We start from the raw sequence: 22,070 nt of genomic DNA on the forward strand, positions 1-22,070 counted from the left end.
GAAAAAAGCAACAGTTGTTTTACGCGAAAATAGGAATTTGACAAAAATTGTAAGGTATAAAACCAATTGAAAACAATACAATGTTCTGTTACAATATATTATACTGTTTTTGAATTGTATATCCAAACAAGAATAATATTGCTTCGACATTCAATTACAATACGCTGTATTGTATCCAATACGTTATATTGTACATTAATGGTTTATTCCATTCACTGAATGATACGTTTTTATCCGGGTAGCAACCTCTGAAGCTAACTACCAGTAGCTTTGTAGTAAATGCTACCTTTATTCATAGCAATGCGTTGTTTGTAGTATGTTCGAAAGGTGTAGAAAGGAAAATGACACAAATTGTTCCACTCGTGTTCCACATATAGCGTTTACTACCGAGAATGTAGTAAACTCAACTTTACTACATTTTATTCATACGGCCCAGTATCACAGTTGACGTAACTTCAACAGATGATGACCAGAAAAGTTAGACCTGACGCATCTTTTTCCCATTGGAGTTCTGTAGTTACGTCAAATTATGTTTTTGAAAATATGGTGTTTCTAGAATGTTTACAGTATGTATTTATTTTTGGTAGGGTTATAGTTTTGGACCTATAGAATTCAAATATTACGAAATCTCATTTTCCGCCAGAACTGCAGATACGCCCATATGATACTGAACGCGAGATTGCTATACCCGAATAAAAAATACAATACAAAAACAATATAACGTATTGAAACAGTACCAATCAATATATTGGAAAAACAATACAGTATATGTAAAATGACAATACAATTACAGTACAATATATTGTTTTGAACAGTTCACTGTATGGTATATGAGATTTTTGCAATATAATGTATGGGTGGTTAAGTATCGTAACAATACAAATATAGATATTTTCTCATACAAACATTTTGAAAATACAATACGATATAATGTTCATGTATTGTCTTGATTAGCAATTCGTGTATTGTTGTACAATACAAAAACAATTCAACGAACTGTATCATGGTTGCATTCGTCGTTACAGCTAATGTCAAGTGACTTCTAAAAAACTACTTATTTTTACTTTTTGAATATTTTTCACCTAACATTTCTTGCTTTCTGAACTTGTTTTGTTTATTTCTTTCAGCAAAGCTACATAGAAAAAAGCAACAGTTGTTTTACGCGAAAATAGGAATTTGACAAAAATTGTAAGGTATAAAACCAATTGAAAACAATACAATGTTCTGTTACAATATATTATACTGTTTTTGAATTGTATATCCAAACAAGAATAATATTGCTTCGACATTCAATTACAATACGCTGTATTGTATCCAATACGTTATATTGTACATTAATGGTTTATTCCATTCACTGAATGATACGTTTTTATCCGGGTAGCGCGTGCTCTGCTTTCAAAGCTTTCAACGAATTGGCGCGCTTGCCTGTTGGCACCAAGCGAAGAAGCATGGTGATGGAATATTCCGCTTGTTGACAAAAATGCAGATATAATTGACTTTTGATTAACGGCATAATAGGTTTTTTAGAAAAGTTCAAAGAAAATACACTATACGGAACAAACCCTTAAAATGTAACATTTTGGGTTTGTTCACAAATTTCATAACGCTAAAGGGGGTGGGTGGGTGTTCTGCTGGTGTTACGGCGCATACAAAATTTGTAGAATATTCATACAAAAAGCGTTACGAGGGGGTGGGTGGGTGTCAAAAATTGCCATTTTCAGCGCACGTATTTAGTCCCCGCACGGTAAGGCTCAAGAATCGATCATTCAATCATTGGCAATCATCAAAAACTAAAAACCAGTTTTTTCGTTCAAACTTAATGCAATCCTCATGAAAATCTATCATTGCATTACAGATAGCAGTTGCAATGCAATGATAGATTTTCATGAACATCGCAACGATTTCGAGCAAAAAAACTGGTTTTGAAAATTTGTAATACGATGATGGTTAACAGATGCTACACCGCAAACATTTTTCGACTGTTTGGCCGTCACCTCACGACTACACCGCACACAACTTTTGACGTTTCTCCTTTCGTTCTCGCGTTGTTTACTTTTGCCTCCCGCCCGCGCTCATCATCTTCCGTTCCGTCCGGCGTAGATTTCCCTTGATGTCCTCCGTGTGTTTTGCAGCCAAGCAGATTGCGTTATTTTTTCGCGATTCGCAGTGGTCGGTCGGTCTCGTAAACGAAACACGAACTTCGGGGACATCGGATCGGCTTAGGACGACCAGAACGTATTCTGCGGTCGAACGTCTCGGACGTATCGGTGAATCTGTGTCCGTTGTCGCGTGGTGTGTGAAAGGGGGAGTTCTTACCTAGTTTTTTTTGTTCGGTCTGGAAGTGCGTTGTTACGGGAAAGGAGTAGCTGCCTGCCTTAAAAGGGGGATCTTCCGTTCCAATCACGGTTGGAATTTTGGGATATTGGATCTGCACTCAGGGTGCAGATATCCTGGTTCCAGAATCAGGTGATTGATAGTGTGGAAAGGTGATTATCCAAAAGAAGAATAAGTGCCATTGGAAGCACCAAGTGGAAAAGAATGGAACGAAACGCAAACTATAGGAGAAAGCGTGTGTCCATTTGTGTCCCGGAATGCAGAAAAGAGAGGATTGTGTGGGGGAGCGCAATATTAGCACCCGAATTCGGTGCGAGGCGTTGTTTATTCATGAGAGTGTAAAAGAACGTGAGCCAAGAAGAACTCGGTGCCTATTATAGATAACACCCTATAATAGATAACACCCCGGGGAAATCGCGTCATGGTCCCGGAATTGGGATGGGGATATTAGAGAGTGATGTGCCTGGGACATAAATGCAGAAGTATCGGACTGAAGAATGGATAAAGATTTTGTCATAGAATCTTTTATCGAAGATTGTTATTCGTTAATAGTTATCATCAACACTTTGCTTTTAGTTCAGTCGTTTACAAAGTTTCTGAAGTTTATGGACTACACTGGAGACTATCTATAACTAATTAATCGATTCTCCATTCTTGGAGATGAAACATTGATATTTAAATCTCCTGCTTTGTCATACTTGCTATTTCTATCAGTATCTATAGAATTTCATTACCATCAACTTTTTCTAACAAATCATATCGTTTCCTTCATAGATGAGAGTACAATTCTAATGTAATTCAAATATATGGGCAAACGGCATTGCAATCGGCTTCGTTTTCTGTAATTCCCCACTTGGTGCGCTGTTTATGTAACAGACCGTAGGTATACCAGACACTTACTGAAGGCACCTGTATAGTTGGGTACTGGTAGCTGGTTTGCTTCCTGCTTCTTTCTCAATCGAGCGGCACAAGCTCGATTTGTGTGGTGCTGTTGGATTGGGAAAGGCAATGTTTTGCCATCTGGTTTCCATTGAAGAGCGATTAGATTAGTAACTGTTGTGCACTTTGCTCACACGTTTTTGAGTAGGTATCCATTGGATTGGGGTTGGTAGGTTTATTCAAAGGTTCATTGCCTTGTTCAAGTGAGAAGATGCTTGTTGTAACCAACTAAGTATGAATGTCTATTCGTATGATTCAGACAGGGGAATATGAGCAGAGTAGTACAATCACGCAAGGAGTATCACATGTATCAGTCTGGAAACAAATACCACATCCGGGATGCCGGGAAACCCCCCTCATTAAATGTTGATTTGCCAGGTAGGGATAGTCGGGTCAGTATCGCCAATGCATTGGTGTAAACCCCCTTGAAAACCGCATACACTCTTGCAGCACTAAAGCTGACATGTAGAGGCAATATGAACATGAACATACGTATGTATTAACTTCCAGGTGTTTTGAAAAAAAACAAAATATTTTTTTAGATTATGTGATATAATTTCATAGACAAAAATAGGAGGCTCATATCACCCCATTGGTAAAAAATCGACAGAAAACTTACATCTACTACCTGAAAAAAATCTGGGATTCTCAGGGAATTTCGATCACAATCAGGAAAATTATTCTGAGGCTCATGGTAGAATATGTTCACGACAAAGGATTGTTGCGTCAAAACCAAGAGCTACCTGTATTTGCCAGAAAACTCTCTTCAATCTAACGATAAATTCGCAACTCCCAAAATGAGTGAGCTGTTCAGTGAGGATCCTTTCGGGTATGAAATTTTATTGACTTACCAAAACATTATTAAAGTTTTTTAATATTATTACATTTAATAAGTAAAGGATTAACAGATCTACACTGAGAGAGGGTTAAATTAAATATACAACGCCACTTGTTTTGCGCAGACTGAATTCGAATTTATTTCAAGTACTTTGTGCATTCAATTTTACCATGGTACCATTTCGACAGTAAACATTACTATATCATGGTTAAGAACATGCAGCAGGTCAGAATCGAACCGAGGATCTTGTGATTGTCAAGCGCGAACGCTTTCCGTACGGCTATCGATACGGTCGGATTTAGAGGGAACAAAATGCAAATAAAAAGCGTTCATGATAGCTCAATCGTGGTTGGAATAGTAAATTTAACAACTTGTTCATTTTTCCTGACAAATGGAAAAATGCTAAGGTTGTTCCAATTTTAAAACCAGACAAAAATCCTGCAGAAGCTTCTAGCTATCGTCCAATCAGTTTGCTTTCCTCCATCAGTAAACTTTTTGAAAAGGTTATTTTGAACAGAATGATGGCCCACATCAACGAAAATTCAATTTTTGCCAATGAACAGTTCGGATTCCGCCATGGACATTCGACCACTCATCAACTTTTACGTGTAACAAATTTGATCCGTTCCAACAAATCTGAAGGCTATTCTACTGGTCTTGCTCTCCTAGACATAGAAAAAGCATTCGACAGTGTTTGGCATGAAGGTTTGATTGTAAAATTAAAAAACTTTAATTTTCCAACATACATTGTTAGAATAATTCAAAGTTATCTGTCAAATCGTACACTTCAGGTTAATTATCAGAACTCCAGATCTGAAAGACTTCCTGTAAGAGCTGGTGTTCCTCAAGGCAGCATTTTGGGACCAATATTATACAATATTTTCACATCTGACTTACCTGAGCTACCTCAGGGATGTCAAAAATCTTTGTTTGCGGATGACACAGGCCTCTCAGCCAAAGGACGAAGCCTGCGTGTCATCTGTAGTCGATTGCAAAAAAGTTTGGATATTTTTTCTTCATACTTGCAAAAATGGAAGATTTCTCCTAATGCTTCCAAAACTCAACTAATAATATTCCCACATAAACCAAAAGCTCTTTATTTGAAACCTTCAAGTAGACATGTTGTCACGATGAGAGGGGTTCCAATAAATTGGTCAGATGAAGTTAAGTATCTAGGGCTCATGCTAGATAAGAATTTAACTTTCAAAAATCACATTGAGGGCATTCAAGCCAAATGTAATAAATATGTAAAATGTCTCTATCCCCTTATTAAAACTTTGTCTTAAGAACAAGCTGTTGATATTCAAACAAATTTTCAGGCCAGCCATGTTGTATGCTGTACCAATATGGACTAGCTGTTGTAATACCAGGAAGAAAGCTCTGCAGAGAATTCAAAATAAAATTTTGAAAATGATTCTGAGGCTTCCTCCCTGGTATAGTACCAATGAGTTACATAGAATATCCAATGTTGAAACATTGGAACAAATGTCAAATACAATCATTAATAATTTCAGGCAAAAATCGTTACAATCTTCTATTGCCACGATTAATGCGTTATATGTTTAGGTTAAGTTAGGTTAAGTATATTAAAAACATTTTTTTCTCTTATAAGCAGGTGAAATCAACTCACCTGTAATAAAAACTGAACTGCTACGGCAAATGAAATGTAATATGTTGTAACAAAATGTTGATTAAATCTTAAATTTGTTTTACCAAATTAGGATGATAGTGTTGTCAAATAACACAGAACACCTAGATATAAGAAATGAATGTAATGTTTGGAATGATACTAATAAAGAAATTAAAAAAAAAAAACAACTTGTTCATGGTTCTCATTACTTCAACACTTGTTTCAGTGTAGGGCTGGTAGCAGGTTTCTTTTTAGAGACCAGTTTTATGGAAGTTTCTATTTTTTATGAAAGGTCTCTGAAGTCTCTATATTAGCCAAAATGGTCTCTTAAGTCTATCTTATCTTGCTTGCAGATAATTGTGCTACAAAATGTCTTCTCACGTTTCTCGAGAACAGCTTGAAGATTTATCCTAGTGATTTCTCCAGAGATTTCATTAAAAACTCTTCAAGAAATTCCGCTACCAATTCCATCAGCAATTTTTCAAAGGATGCTCACAGGAATTTCTCCAGAATTTGCTTCAGGAAATCCTTGAGCACTTTAACGTTACTACCTCTTGCCTCTAGTAATTTTCTCAGGGATTTCTTTGAATAATTTTCCAAAGACTATCATCCTAGGACTTCTTCCAGATATTTTTTCAATAACTTCTCAACCAAATTGTGCAGTCTCTTAGAGTAACTAAAGATCGTCCAAAGATTCCCACAGATTTTTTTCCAAGAAATCCCACGGGTAATTCAATAGTTTTTGGTGAAATTCGTTCAAGGATTTTTTTTTTCAAGAAAACCGACAAGAATGTTTACGCCATTTCATCAACGGTTATTCTAAAGGATAGCTCCAAAAATTCCTCGAGGGTTAATTCGAGTTAATTATGAAGAAGATTTCATTTAATCCCTCAATTCGACATCTGTTTTTCATTATTAAGATTCTTTAGATTTTTTTGTAGGAATTTCTCCAGCATTTCATCCAAGGATTACTGGTATTCATCTTAACATTTTTCAATGAATTTCTAAAAAAAACATGTCTGATCCAGATGATTATAAAAGTCGAATCGGGTTTCTTTTCGTTAGTGTTCAGTATTTGGGTTATACTTTCATAATCGGAAGGTTTTAAAATATTCCATCGGTATTTTTTTTAATTTTTTTCCACTTTTTAGCTATTTTCCATACCAAAGTCCCAAAAACGATGTAAGTTTATATGTAAATTATTAAATTTTTTGAAAAATGTTTTGAACACGTTAGTGTTATAATGTTAAAAAAAAACCTCATCGTAGAACTAAAATACATACAATTGCTCGTAGGAAGAAGTCGAGCCAATTGTATTTTTTCAATGAGCAGATAGAGAAGACGATAACTGCTGATGGTTTTGATATGAATATCAAGCAAGTGCTCCTTGAGGCAATTTTACCAGTTAGCGAAGGACACAAACAAACCTGTTTTAGTTCAATATTTCTGAGCACCAGTAAACAATCATTTGAAGTATACGAAATTTAAATAACATTGGCGCAAAAACGATGTTTAATGTTATTTTGTATCTTATTTATTTTTATTCATCATTAATTTAATACAAATATGTAATCTGTAGGACTTTTGGATCCCGGATCAATTTTATCGGATAACAGAAATACGGATTACCAAGCCCCGACCTACCGTGGTGGATCAAAATCCGGACAGTACCAATATCCGGACACTTTGGTAATATTCATCAATTAAACGAAAAATTGAATGTTATTCTATTAGTTTTTAATCATATTAACTATTTATGATACTTGTGATCATTTTACTGATATTTGTAATTTAGTTATCATTGCCAAATAATTAATAAAAATGCAAAATAAACATGCCGCTCCGCCTGGACGTCATTTTTGCGCATCGTAAGTTTATTCGGTAGAAGTATTGACAAACGCAGGTCGAATAATTTTCTAGTGATAATGTGTTTAATTCGTATTGTTAGTGAAGTGATTTCAACTGAAACAGACTGAAAACGATAGTTTTACGATTCGGCGACATCAAAGTCTTGGAATATTTTCACCATATTGTACTAAGAGGTGTGAAAAGAGGGTGTCCGGAATTATGGCCAAATGTTTTGAATCCGGACATTGAATTAGAAACCCCAGTTGAATCTAAATGAACGGATGTATAATTAGTGGTAATGAAGGAACAAATGTCCGGATTTAAGTACAAGACATGGTTTATTATTTTAACGATTTTCATGGTAATATCTTATCTTTAAAGTGCTACGAAATTTCAAATATAAAGTTGTTTAAGGTAAAGATGTGTCGAAGCTAGACTTCAAATTTTCAAGAGCGCAAATCTAGAGAACCAGACAGCGATTTCGATTGGTCACCACCAGCGTGCGACCAATCCATTAAGTTTTCAGCTCAAACCGCTGTTTGGTTCTCTAGATTTATGCTCCGCAAAATTTTTGGTTTGGCTTCGATGCATCTTCACCTTATACTCCTGATTACTTTTCGAAAATCTTCCTTTTTCTAAAACCAAATATTTTACAATAATTTCAAATTATGCAGGAAACAGGGCTTGTCTTGAAATTTAAAAACCTCTTTCCTGAAAAAAGAGACCGAAAAGAAACCAAACAGTAACCAAAAAAGCAAAACGAAACCTAACAGGAACCAGGAGAGAAGAGTTTGATCCAACCAGATATTTCTCTGAGAATATTTTTAAAACTTTTTTCAAAAATTTCTCGTGATCTTACGACAAATATTTTTTTCATGTTAGATAGATGAATAGATATCTTTATTTGAAAGATTTTCATTTTTCTTCAGAAGTCCATTTAATGATTATTTCCCATGAAAACTCAACAGGAAATATATTTCCTAAATCAACAGTTTTCCTAAATTGAATATCTCAAAACAGCCCTTAGAGACGATTTGTTCAACATGGCATAGCCGTAAACCACGCTTACCCATATAGTTAGACTAGGTTTGAGGCCTAAGTGGTGGTGAAGAAATCGGCCCTTAGTCCTCCAGGATTTTATCCGGTGATTCTCCAATCAGTTTTTTTTTTCAGAACATCCTCCAAGACTCATGTTTAAAACTCTTTGGAATATTTAACCAGAAACTTCTCCAGATGTATCCGAGGATCTCAGAATTTTCTACAAAATTGTCCTTAAGAATTTCTTTAAGATGTTAACTATTATCTCCCGTTGATAAAATTAAAATATCTTTTTTTTAATGAACTATCAATTTGAAAATTCGATAACAAGAATCAAGTCTCGATTATTTGTATTGGTACTTCCACTCACCACCATCATCAGATTGCACTCCTGCAATGCCCTCATGTATCAGATCGCGTCGACCCATTAAATCATTGGATTCTTCCAAAATTGCTAGCCAAACGGAAATTTTTGACGAACATGGGAAACTGTTAGATGTATTCATGATAAATAATTCAACAAAGTAGATTTTTCTGACGATTACTTAAATACTTATTATTGAAATTCGTCCTAAAATTCTGCAAGCAATTCTTCCAGAGCGTTTTTAGGAATTTATTCCAAGATTTACCCAAACGGTTACAAGTTTGGTTCCCATAGCGTTGGTTGGGACTTCCGGGAGGAATAATACGACACTCTGAGATACTTTCTGACTTCTAGCAGAATATTTAGGGAAATTGGGATTACGATTAGTGTAGCGCCTTGTATTATTTCTGAATTATTGGTGGCAGCTTATGACCTCAAAAAGTTCATCAATCAAAATGAGACTGTTAGAGGTCAAATTATTTCACAATTGTGAGTGAATAGGTAAAAATGTTTAACCTTGTCATAAAAGGATATTATACTGCCGTGAATCGCAAGTCAGTCCCATCTGCTTTTTTGTCAAAATTGAGTTGAGCTCAGGATTCAACATATCTTCCAATGCTCTTTAAGCTGCACTCATGAGATAATATGATTTGTTCGGGAAAATCAAGAAAAAACGGCAAGTCAAATTGTCACATAATGAAAAGTAACCGCATATCAGTGCCACTACAGATTTCCGCACCGTGTAACACAAAAATGAACCGTGTTTTGATCATCTTTATATTTTTCTTGGAAAGATATCGTAGTAAAAAGCAAACTGTGAAAGTTTTATTAAGATTTGAACATGTTTCAATCCTCTGGAATATTTTGAATATTCGAACGGAAAACGAGTTTGATAATTTCACAGTCCATTTCTCAATGCTTACTTTTTACAGATGGGACTGACTTTCGATTCATGGCAGTATAGCCAATATGAAAAAAAAAAATAATTAAAGATGAGCGGAAATAATCGGATTTTTTTTTGTAATTGTGAATAACTTTTGAAAATATATTGAAAGAAAAAAATCTGTCCAATAATTTCCTGACAATTGGAGATGGCTGAGGACTTTTGCGTAACTTATAAAAAATTTAGATTATTTCTGAACAAATTAAGAATGATGGATGATGTATTATCGATGTAATACTGGAGATGTCTCCAAGAATTCATTCTATATTTCTCCTTTTATTTGGTTTACTTTGAAAATTAAGATATTTTTCTGATAATCTTTATAACCAAATGTCCGGTTGCTAACCACTCCAGGCTGGCTTTTCATGTTTTTTGACTAACTCTATCAAATCTGCTCAGCATGATTTTAACCGTTTACACTGGTAAATTTTGTTGGTTTCCATACAAGAGGTAAACTCGTTACCATCATAGGGTTTGCCTCTTGTATGGAAACCAACGAAATAATAATGATTTTATCACACATACTTCGACTACTTCCATTGAGGTAAGAGCTTATGGCAGATGTTTATTTTCACAAAAAATGCTTGACAAGACATGTCCATGTACATTGGGGTTTTTATTAGTATTATTTTTGAAATAATCATAATCCGGAATAGCTAAGGGTGAATCATGGGAAACTAGAAAAGCCAATAAAACGCTCTACAACTTAACTGACTAAGTCAGTAATTTTCATCATTCAAAACATTTTTTGGTTTACTGGGTACCGAAAAATCCGTAGTTCAAAAACCCAATAAAATTTTACCTGGGTCGCTATTCTGAATTGGCTGTGTACATAGTTTGTACCCAAATTGGGTTTTACCCAAAGAAGTTTTTTTTTTGTTACAAAATGTGTTATAATTTCGGTATGCTGTAGTGCACAATTTAATTTATTTGAACAACATACTGCATCTAATTTTGTATATATCGTGTAACAAGCACGAAAATACTTTATGCCCTGGGAAGTCGAGAAAAATTTCAACCCGAAAAGATCCTCGACCGGCGAGATTCAAACCCACGACTCTCTGCTTGATCTTGGTGAATAGCTGCGCGTTTATCGCTACGGCTATTTGGGCCCCTTAACAATCTAGCTATTGGAAATTCAAGAACGATAATTGTTGAAGATTCTAGCTACATAATTACGGGTACGATTAACAATCCCGTTCGTCTGCGTGGTGCTACAAACCTCCACAACTCGGTCCAAAAGTTCGACTTATGATTGCTTTCGCACATATAAACTTTTTGGTATCTTCTTTCATAGGACAGTGTGTGAAATGGAGAAGAACCTCCATAAATCATACATTTACCATCTATGCGGCAATTGGCATCAGTGGCACTTAGTGGGATTCTGGAAAGTGCTTCTAGAGTATCGGAAATGTCCTCATGTCACATAAACCGACAAAAAAAGTTTTACTTTTTTCAAAGGTATATCATCATTTAGATCACTTTTGTCAAAGTGAACTAAATCAAACCTAACTAAAGACCCTTTCGACAAACACCGGATTGGGTTCTCTTTCTACTTTATGATTACGTGATCTGGGGATTTTTTTTATATAATTTCTGATCTCTTCAGGTGACATATAGTTACTTAACCCTCTAATACCCAACCCCGCCTTTAGACGGGTACACTTTGGAATTTTGTGTATTTTTTCGTAGCTCGGAAATCAAAATTATTTTATTTTTGGCTTAAACCTTGACTCATAACACGCATATAACAAAAGTTTTTTATGACTTTTGAAACTTCGTTGTATTTTTGAAAATTGTTCGAAAATAGTAGTTTACGGAACAAGTTGCAGAATGATGATTTTTACAGCACGAGTCGTAAATTTATCCTACGAGGCTTGCCGAGTAGGATAATTACGACGAGTGCTGTAAAAATCGAGTTCTGCAACGAGTTACGTACAACATTTTTTGCAATCTCGTAAAAGACCACTCGAGGGTATCAGAAATTATAGCGCAATGCATTCACCATTATTTTACAATTTCTGAGAAATTGTTGTGTTATGATTCATTACGCAACTCAAAACAGTTGCGTAATGAGAAAGCGTTGCGTAATGAATCATTACAGCACTGGTTTCAGTTAGGTAATGACTATTCCCGCACTGCATACTTCAGTGCAGGAAAGTAGGCCGTTTCATGACAGATTGGCATGATGTAAAACAGCCTATTACGATGAGAAATTGCAAAAAATGTATTCTTATATAACCTTCAATGCCCGTGGCTAATTTAACGTGTAATATAAAAAAAAATCATACCTTTTATATTTTCCTACGATCGACCTATCACAAAAGAAGAGCCTGGTGGTATCAAAATAATTTCAAACCTGTTTTTTCCGTTAGTAACACGGAAAATAAAATACGCCCCGAAAAAAAAATTGAAAATTTAATATTTTTAAAAGTGCCGCAAAAATTTAAATTTTTATTATTGCCAAAAATCAACAACCAGAAAAGGTTTCAAGAAAAAATGAAAATAGCTAGGGATGTTCAAAAATAAAAATTATAAAAATCAAAAACCAAAATTCGAAAATTCACGAATAAAAATAAATAATTGCCCAGAACGTGTTTAGAACGATTTTAGATAACGAAAAATAATATTTAAATCGAAAATAAAAATTTGGGTATTAATGGGTTAAAAGACCTTTCAAGACGACCTTGAACAAACGTTTAGCATTGTCGTCACATGTAAATTATTTGTGTATTTTTCAAGATATTTGTAAAGTGTTACCTACAAGGGTTTCCGACAAAACGCGACAGTCTCCTTTGTGATTTGAAGAAAGTTTTTGATTTCACACTTCAAGATGCCTCCTGTCTAAATCCACCAAATTCGGAAATACTGACCACGATTGGCGACACCCCTTGCTTTCTCACTTGAATCGAAGAGCCTGGACTAAGAACTATCGTGAAGATCCTTAGTCGAACGGGAAATCGAACCCGCAATACAGAACATAGCTCGCTAGGCTAACTGAAAACCGCTTTTCTCATTTATCGTTCCCAAGGTGCCGCGGGAAAAATTCCGAATGCCATTTGGTTACCCAACGTTTATTTTTTGCTTGATTTACGATATCACTCCGCTGCCCGGGAGCCACCACCTTTCTGGCCTTCGTGATTTCCGAAATATAAAAACATCACCACCCTTCCCCCTGAACCGGAGGAATCCTGCATTCGTTGTGGCGGGAAGCAGGAAAACCGCAAACATGTTGCGTGACCGTAGGTCGTAGCCTGGGCGTTCATGTCCTCCCACGTGTGAGAGATATGTACATATCTCGGTACATACACGGAAGTGCAAAAGTTTGGGACACCCCCTGAAAAGTAACAAAAGTGTTTCGTCCGTGTCACTGTGATTACATGTCTAATTGAAACCTTTTATTATTTCTTATATCTAGGTTTTCTGTGTTAGGTAACACTATCATTCTTATTTGGTAAAACTAGATTAAGTTTTTATTAATTAAGTTAAAGGTTTCAAATAGAGAATTTTGAAAGCATTAGGAGAAACCTTCCATTTGTGCAAGTATGAAGAAAAATTATCTAAACTTTTGTTTTGCAATCTTCTACAGATGACTCGCAGGCTTCGTCCTTTGGCGAGGAGGCCGGTGTTATTCGCAAACAAAGATTTTTGACATCCCTGAGGTAACTCAGGCAAGTCATATGTGAAAATATTGCATAATATTGATCCCAAAAAAAGGTGACTTGAGGAACATCCGCTCTTACAGCAATTATTTCAGACTTGGAGTTCTGATAACTAACCTGAAGAGTACGATTTGACAGATAACTTTATATTATTTTAATAAAATGTTGGAAAATTAAAGTTCTTTAATTTTACAATCAAGCCTTCATGCCAAACACTGTCGAATGCTTTTTCTATGTCAAGAAGAGCAAGACCAGTAGAACAGCCGTCAGTTTTATTGGAACGCATCAAAAGTTTTACGTGTAAAAGTTGATGATTGACCGAATGTTCATGTCAGAATCCGAACTGTTCGTTGGCAAAAATTAAATTTTCGTTGATGTGGACCATCATTCTGTCCTAAATGACTTTTTCAAAAGGTTTACTCATGGAGGAAAGTAAGCTGATTGGACGATAGCTAAAAGCTTCTGTAGGATTTTCTTGCGGTCTCAAAATTGGCATTTTTTCAATTTGTTTGGAAAATATATTAATTGAAAATATTTATTCAAACTTTTGCACGGAACTTTAAGCTGCATTTTTACGTTATTCTACAATTCTCAGGCTAGTGGTAGTACTCGACGTGGAAACAGGACCTACTGACCTATTCGATTCCGAGCTTACACCCGCGGAACAGATACCATCTGGGCGGTGTTGTTTTTCCCCCGAGAGTGGCTTCATTATTACAATGTTGTGTTGTGGCACTGAAACTAGAATGAAATTATATTTTGCCGGAAAATGACGTGACATGAGGTACCTTGTAACATCACGAGGAAAACGGTTTGCCTTTCCGGTCGGCATTCAAAACCGGAACCCGGGGTGTTATTAAAAGCCACATAAACTATATGAAGCTTTCGGCTGGTTTGCTTCAGGGGGGGGGGGGAGGTGTGCTGTTCGTTATTACGTGCTAGGGCGAATATTGCGGCCATAATCTGCAGCGGAGATTATAATAATAAATTTGCCTTGAAAGGTTGTGAGTTATCACATATCTACATATCTTCATATAGAACCGTTTTTGAAATTTCCATTCGAATAAATAGAGAACGAAAAAGCGAAGTGTTAATGATCTTAATGTTTCCCATCATCAACTTTAGAAATTGTAAATGTGATACCCAATTCGATAAATTCTGCAAACAAAACGTTAGTGTATTTCAAATTGCAGTGCTGCAAATTAATGAAACATCCATCAAAAGTGGCGTGCTCAACTAACTCGTCACAGGCAGCGAAAGTGGTGGCAGCGGCGCCAATCTCAGGATGGTTGATAAACCGAAAATCGACCTCGGAACGGAGGAGATAGTCAACCCGTCGCCAACCATCAGCAAGGGAACGGACTGTGGCAGCCCGCCGCACGTGGTCTACCTGACGGAAACGTTCTACATCAGTTCCAAGAAGAATACCGTCTTCGAGGTACGCCTAACCGACAAAGGGCTCAGCCTCAAAAAGCAAAGCAATGGTTCGACCAAGGAACAAACGATCCCGCTCAAAGATATCATTGGCTGCCGCTGCCTCCGAAGTAAACGGAAAGGCAAGGGAAGCTCGGCTTGCGCATGCACTTCCATATCGGGGACCGCCCAGCTCAAAGTGGTCGAAGAAAACTCCGGCGAGCAGGACGAATCCGACGTCAGTGCGTATCTCTACATCTACGCGTACATCCTGAAACGAAACCGACGGGGTGGATTTCGGGAGCGCACAACCATAACCCTGCGGTTTCGTTCCTTCGACAAGTACGAGGACAACAACAAGGAAGCACAGAAATGGCGAGCCGCGATCAAGTATCTCGTCGCAGGGGAAACATCCATCAGGCCCACATATCAGCCGAAGGAAACGCGCAAAATGCTGGTTGTTCTGAACCCGAAATCGGGTTCCGGCAAGGCGCGGGAAATGTTCCAGCAACGGGTGGCGCCGGTCCTGGCGGAGGCGGAAATTTCCTACGATCTGCACATAACGAAAAAACCCGACTGGGCCAGGGAGTTTGTCCGGAACCGGGACATCTACCTCTGGCGGGGGATAGTGGTGGTGGGTGGGGATGGCATCTTCTACGAGGTGCTGAACGGGCTGTTCGAGCGAGAAGACTGGCAGACGGCGATCGACGAATTGGCGATCGGAATCATTCCGTGCGGTTCCGGCAATGGACTGGCCAAAACCATTGCGCATTTGTATGAGTAAGTACTTTAAGTTTTTTTTTATTATAATCTTATAGTAATCTTGAAGTACAAGCATATATTCCAAGCTTTTCCATGGTTTTGATCGTATTATAGTCGACTCTCCACATCTCGATGTTCTACATCTCGATATCTCTCCCTATGTCAATGTTTGCTACGGTCCCTTCATTCTGCATACGATTTCGCTCTCCATATCTCGATATCCTCGTTATCTCGATATCTCCATATCTCGATGCGTTCCTGTTGATTTTTCGTTCCAAAATTTCTCTCTATATGTCGATATGAACATTATCAAAGGTTGCTAGACCAAATTAAAATGATTCAGAACAATTTGGAAACTCGAAATGAAATTTGTTTGTTTATTATTTTCCTAGTAACGGAGTGATTTTCAATCTAGTGTTCATTAAATTAATGTTCTGTGTCTCGATCTCTCCCTACCTCGATGGTCCCTTCGATATCGAGATGTGGAGCGGCGACTGTATTTCATAGTTATTTGTTATGTCTGATACATGGGTAGTCTGCTGACTGAAGCAAACCTGTGCCGTAATTCACATTCCCCGATATTCCTGGAAGAAATTCCTGAACAAAATTTATGATTTATTTATGGGAGTAGGCTGAAAAAGTGTGGGATGAATTCTGTGAGCGTACCTTAGCGTTGTTGGTGTGAATTAAGAATTCCTAGAGGTTCATAAATCAAAAAATTCGACTTCAACGAAATCGTGTTATTTTATCAATGATATCATGTCAAATATTTATGACACAAGGTCCCATAATTGTTTTTGCTGAACTCTTGCTTTTACGTTTCGATATGGGTCACCTAAGTGAGATGTTAAGTGGCGATATTAATCATAAAAATCTAAACCCTGGGCTTGGAATTATATTTTCCAGGGAGCGATGAATTTTGATAATTGATCGCTGTTGTTAGTAGTTTTGATTAGATGTTGGGTGAATTTCAAAGCAATGGCAACCTCTTTATTACAAAATTTAGATTTTATCTTCTGACCTAAAGATTCTGGTTAAACTACTGTACTATGCAGTTGGGCTGCACTACGCTATCACTCATCAAAATTACTTTCACTTCGGGAAAATATAATTTCAAACTGGCGAGAAGATTACAGACTGAGGGTGGGTTAGGAGCACAATCAGACCCTTGAATGTGCAATGTGGGGTAGTAATTGGGAATGCCATTAACGGTTTGTTATCTTCTACGAGGTTTTCGAAAACCAACAGGGCGCGTGCACCGGGTTGCGGATAGGAGCAAAGGGAGATCAATAGCATCTACCTAAAATAATAGAGCAAAAAGCCGTTCCATGATTAGGTAATGTTTAGCGATCTTCTATGGTGTTCTAGTACTATAAAATTCTTCACTCACTGGGAATTCTGGCCTTGATAATATCCATAGTGATAAAAACATAAAATAATACCTAATACTGTAGTAATAAACGAAATAAAATCAATCTTCTATACTTGACAAGGTTTTGAAGACAATCAATGAGTGAAAGAACTACCTATTAGAAAAGCCACATCAGCTAAGGCTATACATATACAAATGTTGGTCATAGGGTCATGACGAGCATTCGGTATGTATGTCTATGATTGATTCTTATCTAATAGGGGCACTAGAAGACCACGCGGACAATTTCGAAACAAATTATTTTTATACATCGGTCTTATGATCCGAAAGGCTCAGCTATGCTGTAATGTCATTTTTTAAGCTATTCATTACTGCTGTTTAATTGTTTATTATTCTAACAAAACTACATAATTACTCATTACTAATCACTGTTCCTATATTCTCTCTTTCTCACCTTCTTATCTGTTGCATGATTATGATCATTACTAATATAATGCATGAGCATGCACAATAAGAATAATTTCAGAATTGTAAGCAGTCAATGGATAACTGGATAGAATAGCTTCGAAAAGGGTGCTCAAAACAGAATAATTCTGGTCAGGGAAGTATAAACATCATGAGTAAGTAACACATTTCATTTTAATAATATCAAATATTTTTATATAAATCAGCACCGCCAATCAGTGAATTGAATTATAATTTTATATCTGTACATGATAAAAACAGATAAAGTTTGTAAAGTTGTCACCATCGATTGAATTGCGTTCTTTTTAGTAATGTTCAATCATTAGCAAAAGCTTCTAAAGCGTCGCATCGTGCCATCAGCAGTTCTTAGCATCACTCTCATATTGTTATAAATTTCTATAGAGCGATCAGCTAATTCTTTCTTACTTGTACAATGGTTTGGAATTTTAATAAATCAAAGCAAACTCCAAAACTCAAATTAAATTGTTCTCAGCACATTTACATTTTGCAGCATTAATCGCATTACTGTGTCAAGTCTTCTCCAATTTCCTATACCCTACCCCAACCCTTCCTATCATTTCCGATGGTGTTCAAGTGGTCCGCATAGACTATTACGGCCATTACCTATCCCTTCCCCCGGCTTTGGACTGACTTGCGCTCTCATTGCCCCACCAAACGCTGCAAAATGAAAATGAAAATGATATTAATCATAAAAATCTAAACATTTTTAACACTTTCATTACGCTGTCAGAAATGTTAATGATATTTTGCAAGTTCGCTATCGATGGCACTAGTTTCCAATAATGTTTTAATCGACCTCTATGAAAAATAAAATTTGCATATTTTGTTTGGAAACTACATTGCTGATATACAGCCTAAATTCGAAAAAAACTCGAAATTCTAGAAACATTCACTAAGCCGAAAATAATGTTTCCCCTTCAAATCCCTTCATGCGTTCTTCTATGAATCATACCTATGTAGTTATATTACATTTTGCGCATAAATGCAGCTGCGACCGTTTGCGACCAGATTGGTAGTAACCGCTTATGTGGCTTATGCCCAGTTTACTAAAACATAACTTGATTAACATCAAATGGTAGCTGTCAAGTATCCTAATTTTGAGTTTTAAATCATAGTAGGCTACTCAACAATACACGTAGAAAACCTTTATTGTACAGCTTCTGCGACTTTGTTCACTCTTCTGGTATTACATGTATACATGTATATGAATAGCTGAAATCATGTTAAAATCACTCAATTCAATACGTGGAGGGGGAGGAGGTGAAAACCTTGCCACCTCCCCCTCTTATCAGAAGAAATGCTTTGCATGTAGAACACGAATACAAATCAAATTACATGAATTTATGGCTAATTTACCGACTTTCGTATTTATGATCGCTCTCCTATGTAGCTGGAACCACTGTGCATCGGCTGAAAGTCTCGATGATAAAGACAATATTAATACAGAGTAGGATGAGATCCCCCAGAATCGGAGAGCACCCGATACCAGTTCAAACAAGTTGCTGTATTATAAGAAAAGTTAGCTATTTCAGAAAGCAATGTTTGTCTGAAGAAACACCTCCTTATGATTTTTCCAGAAATTAAAAATGTTTGGAATACGATAAAAAATTAACATATCGCCTTATATTTGAGCTTAATAAACAATGATTTGAAAAAAAAAAATGAATTGAAATATATAAGCAAGATCAATAACAACCATATTTTAATCATATTTCGCATACATAAGGGCGTATCTGCAGTGATCTTTTCTTTTCGTCGGTTTATTCTTTTGTAATTGACCGAGTGTCTGTTTCTAACTGTTGTTTCTAATTCAGTAGAAAGTAATTATCGTCCTTTGTCACCCTGCATCGTAAAATGCTAAGAAAACTGATTGAATTTTATGTACTAATCTAAAGATAAAATCGCTAGAGAGAAATCGATCACTGTAGATACGCCTGTATGATACTCAACGCGAGACATGATTACATGCTATAAAATGTTTTAATAATTATGAAAAACACATGATTTTAGTCAGCATGTCTGTCTCCCAGTTTCAAACAACTTAATTTGTTGCAGGATGCCGATGTTATTGTTGCACCAATGTAAAAAAAATCTTTGTTTTTGACGAACATTCAAAACAACCTAGTTAAAGGTGAAATTTTCTTCATATAATAACTGTGTTTCAACAAATTTTCTGTGTCAATGTCCAATATGTCTTGAATTCAAGACAATTTGTTGGTAACAAATTGCTTATTCTCCTTCTTTTTCTTCTTCTTCTTCTTGGCATTACGTCCTCACTGGGACAGCGTCTGCTTCTTAGCTTAGTGTTCTTATGAGCACTCCCATAGTTATTAACTGAGTTTCCTCTGCCAAAGTTGCCATTTTCGCATTCGTGTGGCAAGTACGATGATACTCTATGCCCTGTGAAGTCAAGGAAATTTTCATAACGAAAAGATCCTGGACCGACTGGAAATTAAACCCCCTCCAGCTTTGATTTGTAGCCGCGGACTCTTGCCACTCGGTTAAGGAAGGGCTAACAATTGCTAACTTCTGTAAGTGAATTTCGACGCGTATTTTCTTCGAAGAAAAGAAAATTTTCTTGCTGATGAGTTACGGAAGAAAATTTCTTCTCTTTGAAGAAAATAAGCGCCGGAATTCGCCTACTGAAGTAAACAAAAAAAATTGAATAAAAATTCAATAACTGAGGCATTTAAAGAATGTGTTCGGTTGTGGAGATTACCTTCCAAGATTGAATAATTCAGTACAAAAATGCATCACCAAATTTCAATACTAAATTCACTGGCAAGATTTCTCAAAAAATCTCACGGAAGAATTTTTAAAGGAATATTTGGGGAAACTATTGAGGAAAAACTTGAAAGTATTTTCTTATTATCTTCGGAAGAATTAATATGAAGTTGTTTATCCTTTCTAGGGATTGTTGATCAATGTAGCCCAAATTTGACTTGAAATGGCAAAGCGACATTTTTCTGATGCATTAGGAGGGCGATGAGATCTCTGATGAATTCCGATAGCTGTTCTTAACGAGCCCTATGAGGGATTCGTACAAGAAATAATGTTGAAGATCTAAAAAATCATTGACAATTCTATCGAACGAACCTACGAAGAAATTTGAGGATTCAAGGGAAAGTCACAAGAAATGTCGTGGACCTATCTTTATGGAATTTTAATTGAGAAATTGCCTGGTAGTGTTTGATGTAGATTCCCCGAAGAAATCACTGTATAATAACTTGAGGAAGATGACTGAAAAATTTAACCACGAAGAAGAACTTAAAGAAATCACTAATTTAAATATCCGTGTGAACAAATACTTGAAGAACTTCTAGAATGAAACCCAAAAGGATTTGTAATGTTTTTAGTAAGAATAAGTAGACCATTTGGCATAAAACCGTTTGGCTTAAAGCCGTTCGGCATAAAGTCCATTGACATAAAGTCGTTTGGTATAGTAGTCATTTGACATAATGAGTCTGAAACCAAGGATTTCTTAAGGTGATATTCGTTATTACATTACATTCTTATTATTACATTATTTAAATCCCACTGACAGCACCAGGCTTATTTTGGAATTAATTAGTACACAATCAAATGACACTTTATTGAACAATCACACATTGATGAAACTCGTTTTTCTCAAAATTAGATATTTGTCACTTACGCCTTTTTACTTCGAAGTTGAGGGGCTTGACTTTCGTTGACTTGCTTTTAAAATAGGCTGATCTTTAGAGCTATATTGTTTCGATCTGAAAGAGAAGAGGCAGCTGGCTTTGGTTGCGAGCTCCCAAAAGTCATCACAAACCTGTCATCAACTGTCACTAAAAACCGCACATTGGTAGGGCAGAGTGCAAAAATTTGACCAAACTAAAAGTGGATATGAATGGAAATTCTGTTTTTTTTCATATGCTCTTGCATATGAAATCGTTGAACAATTAAACATTAAGGTGATTATAGAACGAAGTCACACCTCAAATTTTCAAGAGCACAGGACTTGAGGGGGCGCTTTCTTATGGTGGATTTTTTTTGTTCCTGTACGAAAAGATTTCCGGATTTATTGCATGTTATTTTCTATTGATTGGACAATCTTTAAATCAAATACGAAAGTAATTCATCAACTACAGCGCCAAAAATGTAATTAGACAGTTTTCCCACACAATTGGTTCATTTTCTCCAAACAAACTTTAAGCCCATTGAGTCGTCCCTTTGAATTTCGCTCGAACTTTCATAGTAGTTCTAGGAATCTAGGAAATGAACAACGTTTGGCCTAACTTAAGATTTTGTCGGTTTATTTTTTTTTCATAGCAATGATCCACCTCATTAGGTACTACATTCTTGTATACTTGCATATTAACATATTTTTAGAAACTAATACAAAATACGGGTATAATAACACATTAACCAGATGACAAAAGATGAAGATTTGTAACGCCGAACTTAACTGTAAAAGTTT

The 22,070-nt window shown here is 36.2% G+C and overlaps 1 protein-coding gene across 6 annotated transcripts in view; it reads left to right on the top strand.

Annotated features, from left to right (window-relative positions):
- The first annotated feature begins 2,068 nt into the window (after nucleotides 1–2,068).
- LOC5570737 (sphingosine kinase 2) overlaps nucleotides 2,069–22,070 on the top strand; it is a 64,532-nt gene continuing 44,530 nt past the window's right edge. Inside the window, exons 1-2 of one of the 6 annotated variants that reach the window (XM_021841680.1) lie at nucleotides 2,069–2,486; nucleotides 14,722–15,789. In XM_021841680.1, coding sequence (XP_021697372.1) covers nucleotides 14,882–15,789 — 908 coding nt within the window. In that variant the 5' untranslated portion in view covers nucleotides 2,069–2,486; nucleotides 14,722–14,881. The remainder of the gene's footprint in view (nucleotides 2,487–14,721; nucleotides 15,790–22,070) is intronic. The other 5 variants (XM_021841682.1, XM_021841683.1, XM_021841681.1 and 2 more) reach the window with 5 other exon arrangements.

Source organism: Aedes aegypti, chromosome 2 (assembly GCF_002204515.2).
Source record: "Aedes aegypti strain LVP_AGWG chromosome 2, AaegL5.0 Primary Assembly, whole genome shotgun sequence".
Classification (NCBI taxonomy): domain Eukaryota; kingdom Metazoa; phylum Arthropoda; class Insecta; order Diptera; family Culicidae; genus Aedes; species Aedes aegypti.